This window comes from Echeneis naucrates, chromosome 23 (assembly GCF_900963305.1).
Source record: "Echeneis naucrates chromosome 23, fEcheNa1.1, whole genome shotgun sequence".
NCBI classification, from domain to species: Eukaryota; Metazoa; Chordata; class Actinopteri; order Carangiformes; family Echeneidae; genus Echeneis; species Echeneis naucrates.
This window is the reverse complement of record NC_042533.1, coordinates 10436478-10460686: the sequence shown is the minus strand read 5'-3', so window position 1 is coordinate 10460686 and position 24209 is coordinate 10436478. Positions and strand designations below refer to the sequence as shown.

Genomic DNA, 24209 nt, shown 5'->3' with positions numbered 1-24209 from the left:
GTTATTTTAAGTAAATATCTGCTTTGAGATTATTTCATTTTAGTGTTTTGTCTTAGTATTCATTGCTTTAGTAAAACTATGTTAAATTTATATATATTTATTGGCACAAAAGTTGTTATCAAACTCATTCAACCTTACCTGTTTCAGATTCTCTGCTGGTGCATGAGCTTCGTTTTCTGCTCTTCTCAATTTCCTTCCAATACAAAACACTGCGACTCAAAACAACTTCTACCTGTCTGTGCTTCTGGAAAAGCTTAGAGGACAGTAACCTGGGCTGTTTGTCCATCACTTCATTCAGACGTGTCATGAGTTAAGGCTGAGCTCCGGTGATCCGCATCTGAACTCAGGGTTGGCCCGCTCGGCAGTGCACGTTTCAACGTGTGTGGTGTTTTGACCGAGTGTGTCCGTCAGTCCGGGCTGACAGGAGTGGAGAGAGCACTCACAGCAAAGATCGTGTATGAACAAGATGACTCACTCAGTAGTTACAATTTTGCTGTGCTTTCCGGTAAAGAGCAATATATGGATGTAGAGTAGAGTATATGTTTTAGTTCTTGTTATGCACATTCTTACAAAAGGAACAAAACTAATGGAATAAATGTTGACATTTTCAATCAAATCGATACATTCATATGCAGTTTGTCATTGTGATTCTCATGGAAAACAAAAAAAAAATGAATATGGTCAGAACAGCGTGATTGCAAAAATCTCTCTCCAGAGAGCAAAAAAATGAATTAAAAATAAATAAATTCGATAAACCGTAGGCATTCCAATACAGAGCAGTCTGAAACTTTTTCAGTAATACCCATAACACCCAACACCTGTACGATGTTTGCTACATCGGAAAAAGGGACAGAGTGGCTGCTTCTGTTTTTTTGTTTTTTTTTCAATCAGTCTATTTCAGCCCGGTGAAACAAACACTGCATCAGAACTTTGCATATCCACGTAAGCTCCAATTTATGACTCAGAGCACTTAGGTGCCTCCCTGTTCCGGACTATAGAGCTGAATAAAAACCTAAATTTGCCATGCCTTCCAGACAGTGATCATTTTGAGGCAAAGGCCAACAGGAACAAAAAATATGACTAAACTTTGCTGAAGTGGTTTGACCTCGACATTCTTACCTCGGCGTTTAGCTCAGATTCTGAAAGAAACTGAGCCAATTTCGAGGACATGTTATAATGTTGTTATAACAACGATATGCCTGAGAATTTCCCCAAATGGCAAAACAGTATGTGGCATAGTAAAGGCTTGCTGTAAAATTCAGGCAAGACTCTCAAGCTGCTCAGTCAAGAGTGGAAGATATATTTTGGATTTATTTTTTAAGCCTCATCTGCACTATACTTCCCTCTACTGCTGCAATCTTGCATTCTTGATATCGCTCCGTATATCGTTATTAATCTCTTTCGTGACCTTTCGCTCCGATGTAAGGGAAATCGAATGGATGGATTGTCTTCGTGACAACATATCTTATTACGCAGTCATTATCATTGCATACATCACTACAAACGATGTGTTTTAAGTATTTACCCAATCTTTTCAAAGTTGGCTCTGAATACTAATGTATGAATATTAAGTAAACGGTTTTAAACACTAGTAAATTGTGTTTAAGTTTTAGCACGCCAGTGATTTTCTCTTCCTGCCTGTGGTCCTGATGCTGGTGGTCTCTTAATTTGTATACTCTGTCAACAAAGCAAGATTGCGATTCATGACGTCACCCCCCCACCTCCCTTTAAATCACCTAACATCAGATCTCACTTGTGATTGGCTCACAACGAGGAAGTGCCACTCTGACCAATCACAGCCGCGTTTGCTCGCTGATTCGACAGTATCAACATGGCAGCTTTCTGAGTTTTGGAGGAGGGGGACCTGGTGTAAATAAACACAAATTTCTCGTTTTAAAGGTAACGACAGCCTTTGTGTGTTTGAGTGCAGGACTGGCCGGAGCCACTGAGGGAAAATGTCGAGTGACGGAAACAGAAAGCAGTTTTGGAAGAGAAACGCGGCCAAGGTTCCCGGCAGGTAAGTGACGTGTTCCCTCCTATTGGCTAGCTTAGCGCAGCTAGCCTTACTCACTTGACACTGTTGAGCATCAAACGCAACTTTCCCTTTCACTGACTGCCATGCTGTATTGCACGATTTGTGCGATGTTCCCTCTGCAATTTGACTTATGTCTGTGGTGGATTAGTCTTTGAGACGGCCTACATCTTTCTGCTGTTAGCCGGCTAGGAGCAACATTGCTAACAGCGGCTAGCACTTATTAGTAAGTGCATTAGTAATTTATCCAAACCGCGCTCAAAGAGTTGTTGTTAATGATGTATTCACTGTTTTATACAGAGAGGAATGTACGAACTTACGATGAGTGTCATCTGTGTCACTCTTCGCCCCTTTGTTTCATTTTTAACTTATTGTTTGGGTTGACTAGAAGCTAGCATAGCTAGCTTGACAGCCACTTGCAAGTGAGCGCAATCATTTACAGTGTCTCTTTCATCATTTCCTCAGCATTCAACATGTATATGGCGCACAGCATCCACCTTTCGACCCGCTACTCCATGCTAAGTAAGTTGAATTTACTTCTTCCTTTTCGGTTAAGTAACCCGTGATCGGATGGAGTGTATGGGCAGTTGTTTAACTTTTACTTCCCTATATTTCTGTGATAACCGTGTCTTTATTGGGAAAAACAACCACATGTAGCTCACTTGTAGCTATTCTCCAACCTCTTTTACCAATCATTTACTCAGCTCCAGACATGATTTAAAAAGACATTTGTCAAGATGTGACATTGGCTGATGGGAGATGGACCTTTTCCTCAGGAGGCTGATGGCTTACTAATAAGCATAAAATGAAAATGTTGCCATGTTAAATGACAGTTGACCCAAGTTCTTATACTTTCCGAACATTTCTGTCCACCATGATTGCCAAAAGAGTCTTGGCATGAGATGTAAAGCAATCAGCATGTAAATGAATTATAGACAAGCAAAGCAGTACAAAAAAACTGTTGCCATTGATTTCTTTTGTTATACATGATGCTTTTAGCCACACACCAATAAGGAATGTGGACCTGGTGGTTTTGCCACCGAAGCAGCTGATGATGTCACTAACTCAGGCTGTCCTATAACTGCAACGTGTTTGGTTTCATTCCCTCAAACTTCTTGCAAAAGCAATATAGTCATATTTTGTGCATTACATTGTTTTAGAAACCTTTTGTTAACACTTCATGAACCATCCTGTTATGCTTATTTTTAGAGAAAGTGACCCTACCAGAAAACCTAGTTGGTAGAAAGATATGTGAAGCACTTAAAAGAGCTTAAAGATACTCTCAGATTGTCTTCATTTCTTCTTTTTTGAACAGCTTGAATGTGAAAAATGTGTGGCTTTTTTTTTTTTTTTTTTTTAGAACATCATCACTCACTTTTATTTTTTATTTTTTGGATGTTTTTGACAATGTGTTTTTACCTATGTTGTTTCATCTCTCATCAACCACACACACTCTGACACGCGTGAGACAGAAAATCTGCATATTATTCAGTAAAAGTTATTTTCTTTCTTCTATGTGAAGTGTAATCATGTAGATTTCCGCAGGGGGTTGAATTTAATTTGCTTGGCGTTTTTTTTTTTTTCTGTCAAAATTTAAGTTCAGACTCTTTTCTTACAATTTATTGTGGCAGTGAACTATGGTGGACAAGTTTCTCTCTTTATTATGGTAATTCTTGTCTTTGTAAGAAACCAGATCACCTTTATCTTCCTTCCTTCTTCCCTTATTCACATTGCATGATTAAGCAGGAAAGGTGGGATTTCATTGAATTCCCTCTTCCTTTGCATTTTTTTTTTGTTCCAGCTGAATGAAAGGGTATTGATGTAGTGTAAAGAAATTAACCGGGTGAAATTTTGTCTTTTGAATATGTCCTGTGAGGTTTTTGCGGCTGGCTTTTGATATAAGTCTTTAAAGCTTTAATTCTTTATGCAAATGTTATTTTGCTGGTTTTTGTTCGGTTTAGTGTAATGAAGAACAAGTGGCACAATTAGGCGTCTTATTCACGGGAAAGCAGTGGGATTTTATTTAAAAGAGACTTCAAGAGTGATGATATGAATACGCACTTATGTGTTCCATTGTGGGAGTTGTGTATTTCTGGTAAGACTTTCGAAAGTACGACTTAGGCGTGAACTATATTTATTTTGGAAACAGAAATGCTGGTTAATTATGTAATAGGTCTGTTTTTTCAAAGGGGTGCCTTTATTTCTTCCTCTGTCTGTCATTGTCAGAGTGATTCACTGTTCATTCTTGGCTACTTTTTTCTTATCCTCAACATGCTTATTTACATTCTTCCTCTTCTCTCCTTGCATCTCTCGTCTGTTTTTTATCTGTTCCTACTCCCCGTCTCCCTTTTTTTTCTCCTTAATTCTTATCATATCCCCTTATCTCCTTTGTCTCAATGGCCCCACTCTGTCTTCCAGTCTAATTAAAGCAGGCAACAGGCCTCCTCCAGCCACACCAGGGAAGCCCAAGAAGGCAACTACCTTCCAGGAGTTTGAGAGCATTACAAGTGACGCCTGGGATGTTGGGGATGATGATGATGAGTTGCTGGCAATGGCTGCACAGAACCTTAACATTGAGGTGGTCATGGAGACAGCCAATAAGGTGAAGACATACTCAGGGGATGAATTAGGTTTCATCAGAGGACACTCACCATACCCACTGTCACATTTGTTTAAAAAAGTAATAATAATATACAAAAATATCTCAGTCTCATAATAATACAATCATAAATGTAGTGTGGAAATATAAAACCAGGTGATTTACAGATTGACTACTGTCTCACTGAACACAGGGTTTATGATAGATAATACAATACTTTTTTTTTTGTTTAGTTTTTACTGAAGTTGTAGAAACTGGGTGTAGTCATTATTATAATTTTTTAAATGTTATTATGAAAATAAAAAAATTCATTCAAATAAAGAAATTATCAACAAATAGAAATGAAGCAATAGAAAAAAACATACATTTCAAGTTGAAAATCAGCAATTTTATTAATATAATTTTAATAAATCTAGAAACAGTAATTTCCATATTTCTGCTCACTCCTGAATATTATTGAAACTCCACAGGTGATTGAAAATCACAGTAAACAGCAGGAGAGACAGAGACTGGACGACACAACAGAATTGGAACAGAGAGATGAGGACACACAAGAGGAGGCAGTGGTGGAGGAGCAAGAGGAGGAGGAGGAGGAGGAGGAGGACGACGAGGAGGACAGGGTGGAGGAGGGAGATGTGACCAGCCCAGAGGTGTCGTTTGGTTCCCAAAGCAGCCCTTATCCTGATGGCCGCATGGTGAAGTCCCACAGTGAAGCTCCAATTGGGTCACCCAAAGGTTAGTGAATACCATTGCTCAGTGTCGTGAAAGTTTTCTAGCTCAGCTGCATGCTGAAAAGGTAGACATTATTAACTTGGAGTGCACCCATGTCATGTGGTATTTTACAAAGACATTCTGAAACCCCTGTGTAACTGGATGACGATTATTATCAGTCATAGTATTAGTAATTGGCTGTAACTTTTGACCTTGTTTCATGATTTTATTTTAATTTTAGGATGAACATTGTGTTTACTTTTGATAAGGATTTGATTGTTTGGGGAAAAATCAGGAAATATGAGCTTTTAAGCATTTTCAACATAAACTTGAATAGAATGGGTGAACCATATTCAGGATTTTAGGAAATGACTTTCCCATTTTTCCAAGTTTAAAAACTGCAATTGTTTGCCTCTTTGCCATTGTTTTGTGTTTTTGTCCACATTGTTTTATACGCCTGTCTCACAGCTGTTTTTGTGTCAACAAATAGAAATAATGTCACGTTTCAGGAAAAACCATCTAGCACCCAAACTGCAGATAAATTAGCGAAAAATTATTTGGCAGATGTTTTCACTGTGTAGAGCAGGGTTATTGATAGATTGCCAACATTGTGCTTTGGTTGGACATGCTTGTGGTTTAGGCAGGGGGTGCGGAATTTAAACAGTGTGAGAACTGACAAATAATAGTATATTAAAAGTATTAAAATTATTTATGATCAATTCATTTTAGTTAGAAGATAGAAGTGTTCATATGTAAAGCAATGTAGCACTGTTATTCATTTTACGCACACATAGAAGAGAAGGTTTTGGAGAAGTGTATTACAGGTTGTAACATCAGCAGCAGCAGCAGGCGCAGCTGTGGCCGCAACAGCAAATGCTGCTGTCCAGTTGGTCGTCTGTTTGTTTGATTGGACGTCTGCTGATTTGCCTGTTGCTGTGTTTAGATGCAGATAACATGAGCAGCCAGTTGCCTTCAGGGAGCTTCCTTTATCTCCTCAGCAAAGGTGCAGCAAAGGCCTGCATGCACTGTTATGTCATGTAGGGATATGCAGGGTGACACGTTTTGCACTTTCAGTATTTTGCTAGCAAAAACACTGATGTACTCTTTAAAACGTGTACCTCACAGGTAGGTAAGTGAGATTTAAAGAACTTATTTTCTTAAAGAAAAAAGTGAACACACTTTCCCCAGTCTAATTAGATAATGGCACACAGCATGGCTTTCATTAGTGGGGCTCAGACTCTCCATATATCTCTCACAGAATTGGCACTCATCATCTGGCTGCACTGTGTCTAAGACAGCAAGAGAGAGACAAATATACTCACAGAGAAGTTAATGGTCATTAGGGATATCTGTTGTTCCTGACAAAAATCTACACTACACACTGTAATTTTCTGTAATATTGGTTCAGAGGATATGCTCTCTGTTTATGCTAATGAACTTGCACGCGTATATTTTTCCTCCCTTATTTGTAGTAATTGAGACAGTAAACTGTGATTGACAAGCAGGCATAGCCTGCATGGTCTAACGTGGCCTTTTCTTTTACAGCCCCTTTAAAAGTTAAAAGTTATTAAATAGGCTATAAAAGGGTTCATTGTAACAGTCACAACAAATGTTCCACTGCAAACAAACTGTGACATTAATAATCTTTTTTAATTTTTGAAAGTGCAAATAAAGTGGTTGAGAACAGATTTGTAGCTTTTTATTTGTTCCTGTAAAAACTGAAAAGGGTATTAAAGTCGGCAGCTTTCCAGTTTTCTTAATTTCTCTGGAGTGTTTGTGTGACTCCATCCGCACACTGACAATGTGTCACAGTTCGCTGCAGCACTGAGAAACATTGGCACGGCTCTTTATGAAGCTTTCCTTGGTGTAACAGAAGGAGTGTCCATTTCTAGTCCGATGTCCTAACCTCACAATCTTGTTCATCACTTGTCTGTGACTGTCTGTGTCTGTGTTTTGTGTGTGTGTGTGTGTGTGTGTGTGTGTTGCTTTTTCTCTATTTTGTTTTTTGCACATCTGGGGGAACATGTGGGCCTCAGCAGACTGAATTAATGTGTTTGTGTACTCGTTATAGATGCTTCACAGAAATTTTGCAACAACTGTTGTCGTGCTGGAGGCTCATTACAAAACAAACCATTAACCATAACTGCAGTCATTGCCACCTGTCTTAAAAATTATGTGAGAAACTGTACACTAATATTATAGCTGAATTGAAAAAAATCCAGTTACTGTAACATTATGTCCTTCATGTGTTAACCACATTTCTACTCTTTGCTTTTTTATTATTACAGATAAGTAAAATGAAAATCATGAGCATGGGGATCGTGATATAACAGTTTAACTAGCAGACAGACTAACTGCAGAGCAGTTAGTGCAACATTGTTTCACCGGTTTACAGCACATATGAAAGCTGAAGGAAGGTCATGAACATTTCTTCCTTCTCTTGAAAAAAGTATAAAAAGTGGAATATGAATAGAAACACAGTAGAAGAATCTGGGCTCAGTAAAATTACAGTGAAATGAGATTGAAGTCCAATCCTTGAGATTTAATTGGATAGCTAAACGGTTGCCATTGTCAAGCCAAGTGAAAGCAATATGGAGCTGTAGATGTCCTGTCGGCTTCCATCCTGTGATCAGAAGGGAGAAATGAATGCATTCGATGACTATTATCTTTCGAAGATGTATTGTAAATTCTTAATTAAACAGAAGCATTTTACATTTGTCAAGATATGTTTGTTTCAGTTTGGCAATTAGCTTTTCACAAGATTCTGTGCTGCATCATCCTCATCAATTATGTTGTAGTTGTAGTAAGCCTTCATGCTGTATCATGTGTTTATTTTTTATATGCCCACTAGATGCAGCAGGTGAATGTGCAGCCCTCCACAGACAGCAGTCTCTGCCTCACCGGCCACCCGTCATCCCGCTAGTGGCTCGCATGGCTGACCAGAACACATCTGGCACCCCAGCCATGACCGAGAGGGAAGCATCCCGTCTGGATAAGTTCAAACATTTGCTGGCTGGGCCCAACACAGATCTGGGTAAGGGGCGCACCCTCCTCTCCACACTTCCCAGCTTTTGTCTACTTCTGCTTTTTTCTTTTTTGTTCTCTGGGCTCTTTACTTTTTCATTTCCTTGTGCTTTTTGCCTGCTCTCAGCCTGCCAGCTGTGCTGCACTTTTAACGATGCTGTGAGGGAGAAAGTCATCCTGCCATCTGGACATGCAGATTACAAGGGGAAAAAATACCACCAACAACAAAAGCAAATGACAGGCCTTTGTTCTAACCAAATGACAGGCCTTTATTGTTTATCCAACCCTAGAGACTTTGTTTGCCATCACTGGTGCTCCAGTAGCCTTGAAATCCTTGCAGAAGTCCATTCTTACAGTTAACTTTTTGTCCTCTAAAACTAAGTTTTGGAGAATCCTACTCACAAACTTGTTGCATCAAGTTAAAATAAATAAAGGTTTGGTTGAGTGTTCAATTTCAACCATTCCAGACAGGATATACTGTCATGCCATGTGCCTTATATCTGTTACATTATGCAGGTATGATCAGTTTATCATGAGAGTAAACATTTAATATAAATGAAGAACAAACAACAAACTATGCTCATGCAAGATCAAGACTAGCACTTAGTTAAGTTTTTGTGACTGCCATTCAGAGAATTTATTTATTTTTTATCAGTATTTTAAGGTAGAGATGGCAGCATTCTAAAAACTAATTCTGGTAAGATACAGTAAGTTTTAATAAGCTATGTATGGCTAAAAGGAGACAAAAATAATGAATTTAAAGTGTTTGTTCCCATGACCTCTGTCAGTTTTGGTAAAAGCACAGATGCTGGCATGTAAGATATCTGAGCAGTTGTGGGCATTAATGGAGGAAGGTGAACTGGCAAAGTCTGTGCTCAAAGCACTTTTGCATTCAGGCCTTTTCTGTGTTATGATTAAAGATGTATACTTTATGTCCTTGGATAGTTTTTATTTGCTCGTAGTGTGTGATTGGAAGGGGAGCATGAAGTGGAATTAGGGGAGGGTAGCAAAGGAATGGCTTCTGTTCCTGTTTAGATCCCTAAAGTCTAATTTAGGGTGGTAGTAATATTGTCTTTCTTTTGTATTTTATTGTTGTTATTTGTTCAAGTGGACCAGAGTGCCGTATTTCATTCCAGCTCATGCACAGTGAATGCTAATAAAATCATCCTCATCCTTAGCCAAAGGAGAAAAAAAAAAAAAGAGCATTTGACACATTTCACTGCAGAAATGACAAAGTTCGTACCCTCTATTTGCTAATGTTGGCCTTGATCATAATTTACCTCAACTGAAGAGGTAACCAAGCAATTATTTGAGATAGGCTGTTATTATGGCAATTAATTCATTCACATTCTTCCTCCTCTTTCTAATCCTTTCTCATGGATGTTGTACAGAAATTTGGTGTCACTGCTGTCCATGCAAGGACACACTTTTTCGAGCTCTTTCAGAGTAAATGCCATGATGTTTTTCAGCGGTAATGTATGCCCCAGAAGGCTTTTATTGTTAAACAATGGAACTATAGCCAGATACAGATGCTGGGCTTTTCAGGCTGTTTTCTATTAAATATTTGCAGTACACATAACATTATTTAAATTGTGATTTTCTTTTTCCCCCTCCCCCCATCAACACAGTAAGCATTATTTGCATCAGTTGTCCGCAGAGTGTGTACCAGCAGCATTGTAGTTGACCTTGGTATCAGAAGCAGCAGCAGCAGCAGTGAGGCCTCCAGTGTGGTTGGTGTCAGAATAAAAAGTTGTTTAAATAAAATAGAGCAACTTGGTGGTCTTTTCTACTGATGTATTGGCCCATCCCATGTTGCCTGTGTTAGTTTTCAGAGGCAGTTGTCTCCTTCACCCAACTGTGCTTACACTTTGGCTCCCTTTCTGCGTTTCCATGTTTTTGTTTTTGGTTTTTTTTGGGACTCTTAAGGTTTTATAAGGTACCAATGTGTCACTTGGGCTATGCCCTGCTTCATTGCAGCACTTAGCAGCAATGTTAAAACCTTGAATATTTGATTTTTCAACCCATATTTGACATTCTATATTTACCTGTAGAGTTTAGCAATATAGCATGTGGCCTCATCTGTTAGCTTAACAGTGCAGACTGAATATTTCTCCATCTGTCACCTGCCACGCTTCCTACAGTGAAGCCTCTGATGTTACTGGATGCGACTGATATTTGGGCATAGAAGAAGAATATCATGATCTGCCCTGCTGAAAGTAGGCAGGATCTTGGTTCTCCTTGTTAGTCACGTTTCTGCATTGATATTTCTTATGATTATTACCTGACATATATGAATATATTTCCAACAAGCACAAAGCAACAGATTTATCAGGCATGAAATGGCCTCTGATTCCTTGATTTTTGATAAGAGTAAAAGTGTTCCCCTCCAATTATTTACTTTTATGATGTATTCAACATCATGAAGTAAGATGCAGGAGGCTGAGGTAACATGAGAAGGTGCCTGTATTACTCAAAGTTATACTCGACTTTTGACAGTTTGGTCAGCAGGTTATGCCAGTTGCGGTTAATTTAGCCTCAGTCAGTGAGGAGGAACAGGCTGAGAGGCCTGGTTACCTCACCGCTTTCTAACTCCAAGATTGTTTTCAATTTCAAACGTGCAGTCTTTGGCCCCAGCTGACTGAGACTCAAGTGACATCACCAGGGCAATTTATCTGGAGCTGAGGTGTAAAGGCTTAGTTCCACTTTTTCATACATAGAGAAGTCATACTTCCATTTACCTAAGAACAGTGACCACAACATTAAAATGTGTTCCAGTTCATTAACCTGCATTCACAAATTCTATACAGACATGGCTGACGGTAGCTTTGCTGTGCGTCAAAGTTTCTATCACTTGAAGCTGCTTGTCACAGCTGTACTTGCCACGTGCAGATTACGTATGGATTATTGTCAGGTACACACTGGGAGTGTTGGCTCACATCCTAAAATGTAAAGGCTGAATTTCATTAAGTTTGAATGGCCTTAGTCAGCACAGTGTGTATGTGTGTTTGTGTCTCTGATCCCCTTGCAAACTTTTCGAGTAAAACAAACTGGTTCACAAGTCATCAGCATTAGTTAACTGTGGTCGCTGACTGCTCAAGTAGAGTATATCCTGTACATCAGCAACATGTCTTGAGATGTCAGCCCCCATTAGGGCCCGCCAGGCATCACAAGCTGGCTGTCTAAATTTAGTTTAGTCTCTGCGCCATGATTAGATAGCCAAGAACAGGCGAGCCACGCTGCCGGCTGCTGGCAACATGAAAGATGAACTTCATTCACAGGACATAATTAAGTGAAGGATTCGAAAGGAAGGGAGGGGTGATAGGGGAGGGGAGAGGGATCGGGGCAGATAAGATAAGAAAAGATGAAACTTTAATGATCCCCATGGGGAAATTGGGTCATTGCAGCAACAAAGAATGTGATATAGATGAGAATACAAAAAATGAAATTGCCCCGACGTGAAGGAGCTCAAACCATGCGTAACTAAATATTTCTAGGACAAAAACAAATATCGTTCTTTGCTTGTTGCTGTGAGTCATTTTTAGACCATGGTTTACAATCTGTTTTGGCTAAGGGTATGTCTGGTTTTAAAATATTGAGATTTTTAACTTTTACATGTGGGCGAAATTGCAAATTTCAGTTCCAAATTTGATGACAAGATGGGTTAACTTCCTTGTATTCAACATGAAGATCACTGTCCCCACATGCTGCCTGGGACACATTCATACTTAAAAAAAGTCCCTCACATGCCAGTAGACACTGTCATTAGGGATGATGCCCCCTTGTGTAAGAGAGAAACACGACTCAATGTCCTTGAGCTTGAAGGAAGGGGGTAGAGGGGCTGGGATGATCCATTGGCTGGCCCTTCACTTGAATGGTGTAATTAATTGTAGAGGCAGCCATGTTTTTGGGACAAGCCCCCTGACATGTGTGCCAGTCTCTGGAGTTTGCAGTGCGTATGTATGTATGTGTCTGACTGTGGGTCTGATTTTTCTGAACTCGATAGACTCGGCCTATAATGTTGATTTACAGTTACTTTGACTTTGTTCCACAGCCTAGTTAGTCTTGTCATGAATGTAGGCAGCAGAAATTTACACTTTGCATGCCTCAAGTGACACAAAACTTTGCTTTAGAACTGATAGAAGAAAACTGTAAGGAGATTTGTGGTGGAAAAAGACAACAAGGTCTATATCTGCTTGTTTTTCCGCCTCGGCTCCTTTTTACTTTGATTATTGCACCTGCCCTACTTGCCTCTGTGATCTCCTTTACATTCAGATCGCTAGCATACTTCTCTTTAGCTCTCTTTCTCACTCTTTCTCTCTCTGTTGAGCCTTGCGACAGTGGCCTCTTTCGCATGTAAGGTCATGTAGAAGGTGATGACCTGTGATTGCGCAAGAGTTGGTTGATTGATGTCAGGGTGATCTTGCCTAATTATTCCCGATGTCCTAAGGCGAGTCAGTCTGCTGTGTGAACCTCAACACAGCACCCGTAGTGCACTCAGAGAGGAAGGAGTTATTTCAGCCGGGAAACATGAAGAAGGGAGGAAAACCGAATAATATACAATCTTTGCCCAGGTTATGAGTCTCACCTCATTAGTGCTGTTGCATCACCAAGCATAATGCTGTTATTTGTAGTTGAAAATGGTATTTTTATAGCAATGTTCACATCAGGAGAATGTGCTTGAATACTCAGCCAATTCTGAGGATTTTCTGTATCAACACTAAGCAGAAGCACTGTTCTGATCTCTGGCAAGATCAAATCTAAAGCAGCTTCTGAGGTTCCAGATGTTTTTAACTGAAATTATTACATCTAAAAAAAAAAGAGAGATAAGGGAAAAAAAATCACTAATTTGTACAGACCTTGATATTGAGCAGCATCATAGCATCTATTAGTGCTTGCAACTAAAGCTGCCATAAACCTGATCACAGAAACAGCCTTCTATTCCCCAAAACCATTTCTTTCCACACCACTTAAATAAAATCCAAAGCTGTTGATTTTGCTATATGACCAGGGGCATTTTTGCTTCCGCTGTGGAGGTTTTATGTTTTCACCCTTGTCTGTTTGTCAGCAGGATTATGCAAAAAGTATTGAAGCAATTTATACCAAACTTGTTGGAGGGTGTATCATGGACCTGGGAAGGCCTCATTAAATTTGGTAAAAAAAAACAAAACTGTGGGATATGGCATGTTCCCTCATTTCCATCACTTTGTGAGGAAATAATGTTGGATCTCAATGTAAGAAAACAGACACGTTTATGGTGTTGACGTCCATAGATTTGTGCAGTTTTGTGCAGATTCAGATGAAAACCTGGTCCTGGTGGAAGAAAATGTTTGTTTGTGGCAAAGGTATGTGCCCAGCTGAGTTTCATTCTAGTCTTCATTCATCGTCTACTGCTTATCTGTTTCTGGGTTGCGGATGGTGCTGGAGCCAGTCACAGCTCACATTGGGCGGGTCACACCCCGGACAGGTCGCCAAGTTGAGGCCCAACTATAATGATGTGTTTGATAATATGGTCTGTCATGTATTTACTTTTCACTAGCTTGTTATAGATTTCAGCCCTTTACTACTCAGCTGCATTTAAAAACAAAACACAAATTCCCTGCCAGCTCTGCTCAAAATTCAGGAATAAATAGTGTCTGTGTGTGCGGTAGATTTTTTTTTTTTTTTTTTTTTGTGTGTGTGTGTGTATGTTTGCTGCAGTAAACCTTCTGTAAGCTACTTGCTATATGATGGGCTCGAAGCCATAATGTCAGGTTTTACAGACTTTTCTGCATATCTTTTTCTTTTTAATAGATTTTAAGACCAGGAGCTGGCATCTGACATCAAACAGTTATTGCTGGATGACAGAAATACTGCTGTTGCTATGGCAATGGTCCTTTCTCCTCCTCTCTTTCCTGGCAATTTATCCTCACTCTGTCTTTTACTTTGCCTTTTAATCAGCACCTTTGCAGTCTTTGTTTGCGTGTACTCCTCTTCTTGTTTCCTTTTTTTGTTTTCTGTGTGGTCACTTTACAAGGCTGTGTCCACCTCACGGATGCACCATTTTTGCTGAATATCCAGAGTTTGACGGTACCTTTACAGATCCAAATATAGTCACAATAAAACCATAAGCAAGCAAATTACAACGAATAACTGCTCTCAAGAATATACACTTGCACAAAACTTGCACTATTCCTGTCACTGCATTGCCGCCTGTCGGTGTGTCTCTACCCTCTGTTGGGGGTGCTGCAGCTCTTTGTTACACCTCCACCACCACCAACACAGCCACGGCTCCTCCCTGACTGTGCCACCACCCTCACTGCAGCAGCCTTGCCCGTTAGTAGGCCTGTTACTTCATGCCACGGATTGCTTGCTCCACACTGTATGGTGCCACAATCTGCAATCCTGTTACACAGCAGCCACCATATGATGGACTTGATCAACACTGTTTGCAAAGTTAATAACAGCCATCAAAGTGGGGAAATGGCGATGTAATTCAATTTAACTCAATGTGCATGTGTGACAATTTCAGAGGTGTGTGTCTTCGGCTTGGAAAATGTAGAAGAAGAGATAATTTTGCATTAGACTGTCTAGGTATTCTTTGGGGAATGTGGCAAATTTACACAGAGAGGGAGAGAGAGGTTTACATGTGAATTTCTAATGCTGGGTTTCTTTGAGGCCTTAGTAGCATGTAGTAATTTTTTCTCTTTCTTTGAGAGTCAGTGCTGTAAGAAATACTGAACCTTGAAGTCACAGTATTTTGTAATTTCTGCTTTAAAATGGGATATTTATGATATTTACAGTATATGCATACAAATTGTCTGTGTGTTACCTCCAAGAATGTCCCAAGGCAAAACAGCTGACTTAATAAGGTTGGGCCAACCACCAGCTGTCTCCTGTGCCGGTAGTCTCCTGGATTGTCTGGCTGACTCTGTTACACCATGTGGTCGTCCATGTGAACTTTTCATCCTGTCTTTTCAAAGAGAAGCTTGACTGAACACACTTCAGCATTTACAGTTCGCACCTGTTCTCTGCTGGCCGCTGGGAAGTGCCGCTTTGTGTGTCCACTGGCAGCAGCTTCCATTTAAACCTACACTTCATTATCTATATTTAGCTAAAAGTGTAAGAAAAAAGAGCTTGTTTTTATTAATTCTGTCTAAATGGTGCTGCCAAGTTTGAACAACTATGGTAATGTTAAGCTGGGATATATATACCCCACATATATAAAATGGTTTCCATGAAGGTTTTAATTAATATCTTGCCATATCAAATAATTTAAAAGCAATAATCCATGTTAAAGTCCTTAAAAACCTTTTTAAGGAGATTAAATGCTATGCCTGTTTGAAACCAAATATTATATAAAGTGTCACACATAGAAAAAATTGTCAATTTCGGCACATTTGTAGATATTCCTTACGAAAATAGAAATTAAGTCGGAGTCAACTGACTTGTATAGGCCATTAAAGTTTTGGTGGAAACCTTTGCATACAAGAAAAAACTGTTCAAAATACTTTAGTTTTTTTTTTTTTAGTTATATTTGACTTTTTTATAAACAAATGTTTCACCTTCCCTTATCAGTAGGGGCTATCTGTGTATGTGTTTTGTGTGTGTGTGTAATTAGGTCAACAACTTCATACATGTTTGGTCATCAAAATACATATTAGTTCCACTGTAAGACTTATTTTTTCAATGGAGAAATGTTTGGGTATTCCCTCATAAACCTTTGTGTCCTCAGATAAAGAATGTCACTTGGTCAGATAGTTTAAAGCTTGTTCCATCTGAATCAGTTATAGTCTGGCCAGGATCCAGGGAATTGACTACAAGTTCTTGTTACACCGTGCACACACATTCTCACACCTGTACGCTCATCTACGTTCAGTGTCCTCTCACAGCCATCTGGGCCATCCATCAGGCCTCCTGAGCAGGTATAATCCAGGGGGGAGTATCTTTTTACAAGAGTCCCATTAGTTTACGAGCCGTCTGCTCCCTGGCGCCATCACTTTGTCCTCTAGATGAGTTAGACCGTTCAGGACTCTCTCACAGTATTCAAGGTTTATAGGAGGGGAGCTTAACTTTTTAATACACTGTGTGATAAAGGTGTCTGTACTGACTGTATTGTTTTTCTGACCTCACTGGTTGAAAGGCTTCAGATGACACTGGGACAATGCCTGCAAGAGGGGGAATAAATTCATAAATTTTTTGCAATTATTTACCACTGCGTTTACAGCAGAAGATGGCGATACTGATTGTTGTGCTTCTTGAGGCTTAAACTGCTTATATAAAGAAGCCTTGGTGCTGAACCGTTCATTCTTGATTTGCTGAGGCAGCTCTTGCTGGAGAACAGGAGCTCCAGTTTTTGGCAGGTGTGTGTGGAGTCTTCACATGCGTAAAAATATGTGTTGCTGAGACCCTTGTGGTGTTTTGCCCCAGTGGTCGCGCTCCGTCTGAATGATGCCTGAATAGTGCATGGCTCCGGCCCGCCAACCGTACTCCCTCCTTCTTCCATCAGCTCTTTGCTCAGCCAGCACTGACTGACAGCACCTCTTCCCTTTTCACTTCTCCTGTTCTTCTTACTGGCCCTCATACACAACCATGCACACAGGCAGGTAGACTGAGTGACAGGCAGGTGGACAAGCAGACATAGAAGACGTGCAGGTACACACTCACATGTTCACACTTCTTGTCACACATACACGCATGTTGACAAACATAGTGATCCTTTTTTTTTTTTTTTCCTAACCCAATACAGGTTGTTCATTGTAAGTGTCCTGACTTGGCCAGTTTATCTCTTAGAGCTCCATTGTTTCAGACCAGTCACGAGGCAAAATCCATACTCTTTTGTGTGTAATCAAGATTAAAACCTAAATTACATTCTGAAGGAACCATAGATCCAGTGCTGGGAGAAAGCCAAAGCTGTGACATGATGTCCGGCCTTTATTTAACTGTTGTTTCCATAAAATGAAATTCAGAAGTAGGTTTTACTTTTTCACATTCTAACGCTCAACAGAAATTAAGTAAAAGTTAAACACTATTAATTTGTCTGCACATAAGAAAACTATAGTTGGGAGGAAAAAATTGCCAGCACAGCAGTTGTGCTACTCATGTCACTACTTGGTTTTGTCTTTATCCATAATAAAGCTGCAATAAGGCTTACGTTTGAATTACCTTCCTTTTAATCTAGTACAGCTTTGTTCCAGTGCTGGATTTTTAGTCATTTGTGTTATTGCAAATTCATCTGTGGAACAAAACCCCCAGGTTTTGGTTTCACTTCAGCTCTTGACTCAAAACGTATTATATATCTCGACAGAAATGGTCCTATGACCTACACGTAAGTGGTCCAAATCCCCATGCAGTCCGAGAGAATCTGGGCCAGGGAGGTGAATAAGACACATTCTTCCCTCCCTCAGCAAGTACAGTAGAGTTGAGGTGGCCTTTATCAAGAGTCCCACTCTGCCTTACTGGAGCTACTGTCGGCAAAAGAGCAACTGCTCTGAGAAACTCCACGGTGTGTTCATTTGATGCGACCTTCCCTCTCCTTTTTCAATTACTTTCATGCTACCGTTTCTTTATGCTTTTGGTTCTCTTTGCTTGCTAAATAAGTTTTGATGAAACGAAAACATGATATTTAGTTATATTTTGCCCTCTGAATGTTTCAAGAGTCATTGAGCATTCATTACCTCTGAGAGTCCCACATCAGAGCAGCTGTTGTGGGTGTTCAACAGAAGGTACATGGTGTCCTAATCACCCCCTGTGGTCCCCAGCTTAACTCCAGCCAAGACAAAGTGCACCTCTGTAAGTTCATGCATAATGGAATACAGTAGACACACTGAAGAAAGACTAGCAGTGGTTGCCCTTGAATCGCACATTGCTGATCTTACAGGTGTTTTTCATGCCAGTGAGAAATAGAGCCTCCTCCAGGCCAATCCCCTGAGGCTGGAGCCTACCAGCATGACAAACACCCACAGTTCTGATCACACTGAGTCCAAAACATAGGGATAATAGTGTGATAGTTTCTCAGTCCCAATGGGGAAACCGTGCTTCCTCTTGTCCCTTCTCACACCACTAAATGTGCTCTCTGAAATGAGTGCAAGTGGGGTTAATAGTTTTTGCTTTAATGAGTTGGCTCTGCATGTTTTTGTTCAACGATGATCATCATAACAATTAGTTTTATTTAGTACATATTACATTGTGTTTGTGGGGGTGAGGGTTTTACACATTTGGCAGCTAAAAATAGGTTTTTTGCATTGCTAACTTTGTTCACTGGAACTGACAGGAACAGCTAGTATTGTGTCGTCTGCCGAAACTTTATTTTTATTTTTATTTTTTTTTTGGGTGTGCCCACGTTTTGACAAGAGCCCACTTAGCAAAAACAACAGATTCATTTTCAAAATCACAAAATGCTTATAATTTATTTCGGAGGACCTAGGGCTTGACTCTCTCATTCATAATGCACTGGAGATACCCTAGAGAGTAAGATATGTTTTCTGAGACATGAGCTAATGAAATGACATCTGCAATTTAGCCTGTATGTCAACTATGCTCATATTGGCCTCTCGTTCTGCCCACTGTGGAGAGTGGAGTTTTATTTCTCAGAAATAATTTCTCAGGAACTAGAGCCGAGATGGATGCGGCTGTATGGTATATATTTAGGAAATAGGGGGGATGGAAACATTTCCTTTGAGGGTATATTTGCATCCGAATAAAGCATCACCATAGAGTCCATTTCACAGATGGATTATAGATCATGTATTTTCTCATGCAGATCTCTTCTCAAAGCAGCCTTTTAGCCCAGTACTAATTAAAATGTGTGAAATTGGAAGAACGTGATGAAAGATTCATACTAAAAGAATTTGCCATTGTCCTTTCATGCATTCTTCCAGTGCAGCGCATCAGCACTCTGACAGTCAAGCCGTGGGTCTATAAGTCATCCAAGCTCACGTTGATTTGGATTCTGCAGCGGTCTGGCTCTCTCTGCCAGAGTGTGTTGGGAGTACAGCGATTTGCAGGAGTAGAGGCTGTGTCTGCCATTTTCTGTGTATGATGTATGGGTCGAACGGACACCTCTGCTTGTTCTGTTGGCCACAGAAAGCCAAGTAAATATTTGCTCCTTGCCCTTTCCACGCATTTATGCAGCCCCCCCCCCCCCCCCCCCCCCCCACCACCACCACCACCAAAACACACACACACACAAAAAAGCCTCTTCAATGCTCTTGTTCATTCTTTCTTCCACAAACCTGTTCTGCAAAATGCTTGACCAAAGGGGGATCACTGCAGCATCAGGATGTAAAGATCATTAGCCCATGTGCACACCACGCCTCCTCACCCCTCCTCTCTATACCCCCTACTGTGAGATTAATGCCAGGTGGGGAAAATATAACATAGTTTAATTAAGCCTGAGTCCACAAGATTCATGGACTAATTTCTTTGTCTGGCAGTGCAAATGAAGGTTCAAAGGGTCCAAGGAAAGAGGAGAGACACCCTTGACTAGCTCTTAGAAGAGTAATGAATAGAGAGGTGCTAACGATTTCACCCTAAAAGACTCAGACTTTGTGTAAATAAATCCTCCACAACTTCACTGCAGGTGTCCCACTCTACATGTGCCACTGAGAGTGGCCTAATGGTGTACTTGCATGAATGCATGCTGGTATTGGGTTTTGATATTCAAAGATGCCAAATTTCTTCCAGTGAGCAGTAAAGGGGGCGACTGTGAGAGCTGAAGCAAAATTTGGACAGAAAATGATCCACGTCCCTTGAAATGCAGTCGTAGAAATCAGCAGAGGGAACTCATGATTCTGTCTTTTATGAACCTGCATAACAGGATGTATCCTAACGAACCACACTGGGACTTCGCCTGGCAAGGATTCCAGAGACAGGTCCATAATGCTAAACAGTTGCCTACTAAGAGGCTGTGTTTAAAAAAAATAATTAGTTTAAAAAATTAATATATGTACCAGAGGAACCAGGGTTTTTATGTTTCAACTTAATATATTCTTTGTCCTTGTCCAATTCTGACTCCTTGAATTCCCATAATGAAACTGGAGCCCTCACTGTTCAGTTGTAGCTAATACAGTCTCAAGCTGCTAGCCTCAAGCTAGACACGAGTGGACTACAGGGGTCTTGTATGTACACTTCTTTCTAATTCTGTTGCCACAGAGTTCTTTTTTTTTTCCCCTTCATTTTCAAACATCTGCACATATAGCTGTATGTTGCCCCCCACTTGCTCTCCCTTCCTGAGCAAAGACACAGACGATAAGGAAAACATGCAGCACCTCTGCTTTGCTTTGGTTGTGTCCAAGCGAGTTTTTTTTTTTTTTTTTTTTTTAAATCCTTGTTTTTAAATGCAACTTGCTGCTGCACAGTGAGCCTTGGGGTAATCAAAACCTTCCCACACTGTGGTTCTGTGACACCCTCCAAACCAGAAGAGCCATGCTACGCACTAGATCACTGTATTGAATTTCTATATAATTAAAGTCACAGGGGACAAGGTAAGGGAGATCTTGTGGAAGATGCACAGGAACTATAGTGAATAAATGGCTACTCCCATCAGCTGAACAAGCTCTAATGCGTTTCACTCAATTTAGCCAATGGACTTAGCCCATTGCTGTTTAGGTGATTGCTATTTCCTATTCTGCTATCTGTCACGGACTCGCCATTGCATTTGCCTTGAAGAACAGGCAAGGCAGAGTCATTTGGCAGCACTAATCAATACTGTTCACTCTGGGCGAAGAGCTTATCAATTTCCAGCCAGCGCCTTGAATAAGAGTAGGGGAAGAATTTGACTTCATTCATTAAGTACATTTGTTTGTTTCTTTTTCTTTTACTCAGAAAAGTACGTAAAGACACTGCAATTTCATTTGCACGGAAATCAATTTCCTTCACTCTTGGAATGCAAGTGAAACAGCAACAGTGCAATTACAAGCAAAGCGTTTTCTATTGTGTCTTTTTTTTTATTTTTCTGTGCCAGTGACAGCTGTGGCCAGTCTTCTTGCCCAAATAACTCAGGAAGCGCTTCAATTTCAAATAGGGCAAGTCTGGAACGCAAAGGTCACAAGACATGATTTTATTCCATACATCAAGAATTTATACACTGCTTATGACACAATTTAATGCAAATGGTCAAAGGTCATATTCACTTCAACACCATTAGTTCTGGAAAAACATTTAATATATCACTTTTTATGTTATGAGAGTTTGGAGAGATGGATGATTTTGTCTATTTGGCTCTGAGAATTGGTCTTGAATGGAACACTGATGGCTTTTATAGACTTGCACATTACATAAGGAGGCCAATCTTTGAATAAAGAATGAGGGAAGGTTAAAGTGAACTCAACCAAGGACCTCCTGTTCCTAAAAAAAACAATCCTGAAATACATAATGTGTATCAAATATTCTGCACAATCCACAAGTCACTCAGGAGCCACACACATGATCTGAAATGTCTGTGACTGGGCTATTATCTTAGAACCCACAAGAAGGGCCATGCTGCAGGGTGGAGGTAACACAGGGAAGGCCCTGAGCAGTACTGAGTTACGGAAAATATGATGAAAGGAATAAACTGCTAAATACAAGACAAAGCTTTTTCTCTCGAGTCAGTGCTGATCCCTGTATGCACCCATCCTCTGCCACTCTGTCTCTGTGTGTGTGTGTGTGTGTGTGTGTGTGTGTTAGTTAGTTAGTGAAAACAAAATGTAGGGTTTGGAGATAATGTGTAGCACTTAGCATTAAGCTATATTTTTTGGGTCTTTGTGGACCCAAAGGGAACTGCTCTCTGCCAGTTTAAAAGTTGATTTTTCACCTCCTGTCCATCAGATTATTGTCCACCAGCTCTCCCACCAGACCTAAGGAGAAGAATGTAGTTAATAATCCACTCTTGCACCATCAGATAATTTCAGTGGTGGGAGACAGACAGAAAGACAGTGAGGAGATGATTGCTTCACTGAACGCAACATTGAATGGTTGATCTAGCTCTCCATGAACAAGATTTACTTGTCAAATAATGCCCTGAAATTACTTTTATTGATATAGTTTTTATTGTCCTGCAAATTGTTTTCAGCCAAGTGTCTTTTCTGGTGAGAGACAGTGTTTTCAGCAATTTAGGTAGCATTTGCTGTCATGTTGTTTAATCAAATAAGAGCTTCATTTAATATTAAAATAGTGATTCCATGGAGTGCTCTTTCTTTTCCACATTCTTTTTTTGACCCCCATTTTTGATTGACCATCTATTCTTTCCTAGATGAGTTTTTTTTTTTTTTTTTTTTGCTTTTGAAATGCTAATATGTCCAAAATCCTTTAGTAAAGGATTTTCAAGTGCATGCCCCATAAACAAAAGGCTGCAAGGTAGCTGTCAGACGCTGGTTTGGTTTCCTTTGTTGCATGTGATTCCGCGATATTTGTTGGATATTGCATAATAAATTTCCAAATTATTACAGTTCAGAAGGAAATATTATAAAAATTATGAATCACATAATAGTTGCCACTTCATTTGCTGTCTAACATCTACTAAGCCGGTTATCATATAGATAAACTAGTCAGCGCTCTCTAGAAGTCCATAAAGTGGTCCCCACTGCATTAACAGACGAAGAAGACACATCTGTAGCCTCAGTTCTGGAAAGTGGTGTTCGTGATTGGTGAAAATATATGATCTTCTGGATGTGTAATGCATAGAGAGTTATATTGGCCAATAATATGGATCATTTCTAGAGGAAAATGTACTTGTTTGTGTGAACAGGCTCAATGTTGAATGTAAATTTACCTTCTTGTGTTTTTTGTGGTTGTTTTACAGAGGAGCTGCGGAAACTTAGCTGGTCTGGAATCCCACGGCAGGTCCGACCGATTACGTGGAAACTCCTTTCAGTAAGTTGCTCTCTCACACACACGCACACACAAACAAACATGTGCGCACACTGACTACAAAAGATTAACTTCATCCCTGAACACGAAGGAAATCTAATGGGCACACAGCCTCATGCACGCAGATTGCACCAATAATAAACACATTACTGATGATCTTAAGCATGCGTACACACACACACACACACAAACAGACAAAGTTGCTGTCATGTTCTTTACCCTCACACCCTCCCTTTTTTGATTTATGAAGACTGGTAATAGTCCTGCTTTTTTTTTTTTTACACTTCAATAGGGAAAATTAATTGCAAGGCACAAATAATTTATTCATGAGACGCACGGTGTGTTTACTCATTAAGCCATTGTTGTGGTGTACAGCTCCTAGTCTGCAGAGGGAAGACTGGCTTTTTGAATGCCATGACTCTCTCATTAATTACCGCACAATAGCTAATGTGCCGCAGAAAAGATGTCATTAAAGGTTTGCATGTGTGTCTGTGTGCCTGTTTTTTGGAGGATGGGAGGTTACGTACTGGCTGCTTTAAGCATTCATGTCTGCTGTTTTTGGTTTTTCATTGAAGTGAAGGCTCATAATGCTGTATGAAGTTGCAAAACACTGGGTGCATCATAGGCAGCCAAGTTCACTGGGGGGGAAGGGTGCATTTGTTACTTTAGCTTGCTATTTGTATGTGTTTGTGTATATATGTTTACTTGTATGGGTGTTTGAGCTGATGTTGCAAAAATAACACCTGAATAATTGTTAGTCCGTGTTTGTCTTGTTAGATCGCGCGTTAGATCTTTTTTATGCATCTTGATAGTTTGTTTGGGATGCTTGGGTGCCTATTATGTGCATACATATTCATTCATATGTGGTTATTTGTAGCATTTGTATTTGTAAAGAGAACAGTGCACTAAACTTTGTAGTAGCAAAGCACAGCTGGCCTGTGGCCTGTGTAAAGTACAGCTGGACTGCCTCTTGCTTCCCTGCAGAGAAAAGAAACATTGAGACAGCAGCGGTGGGGA

General features: G+C 40.1%; 2 protein-coding genes across 4 annotated transcripts in view; one reads left to right on the top strand and one right to left on the bottom strand.

The window, feature by feature from the left end:
* Positions 1-386, bottom strand: part of cerk (ceramide kinase) — a 32842-nt gene extending 32456 nt beyond the window's left edge. For both annotated transcript variants that reach the window (XM_029495091.1, XM_029495092.1), the window contains exon 1: positions 139-386. In XM_029495091.1, the coding sequence (XP_029350951.1) occupies positions 139-307 (169 nt within the window). In that variant the 5' untranslated portion in view covers positions 308-386. The remainder of the gene's footprint in view (positions 1-138) is intronic.
* A 1444-nt stretch (positions 387-1830) lies between these two features.
* Positions 1831-24209, top strand: part of tbc1d22a (TBC1 domain family, member 22a) — a 106656-nt gene continuing 84277 nt past the window's right edge. For both annotated transcript variants that reach the window (XM_029495037.1, XM_029495038.1), the window contains exons 1-6: positions 1831-2017; positions 2498-2554; positions 4451-4634; positions 5102-5366; positions 8194-8376; positions 23125-23195. In XM_029495037.1, the coding sequence (XP_029350897.1) occupies positions 1956-2017; positions 2498-2554; positions 4451-4634; positions 5102-5366; positions 8194-8376; positions 23125-23195 (822 nt within the window). In that variant the 5' untranslated portion in view covers positions 1831-1955. The remainder of the gene's footprint in view (positions 2018-2497; positions 2555-4450; positions 4635-5101; positions 5367-8193; positions 8377-23124; positions 23196-24209) is intronic.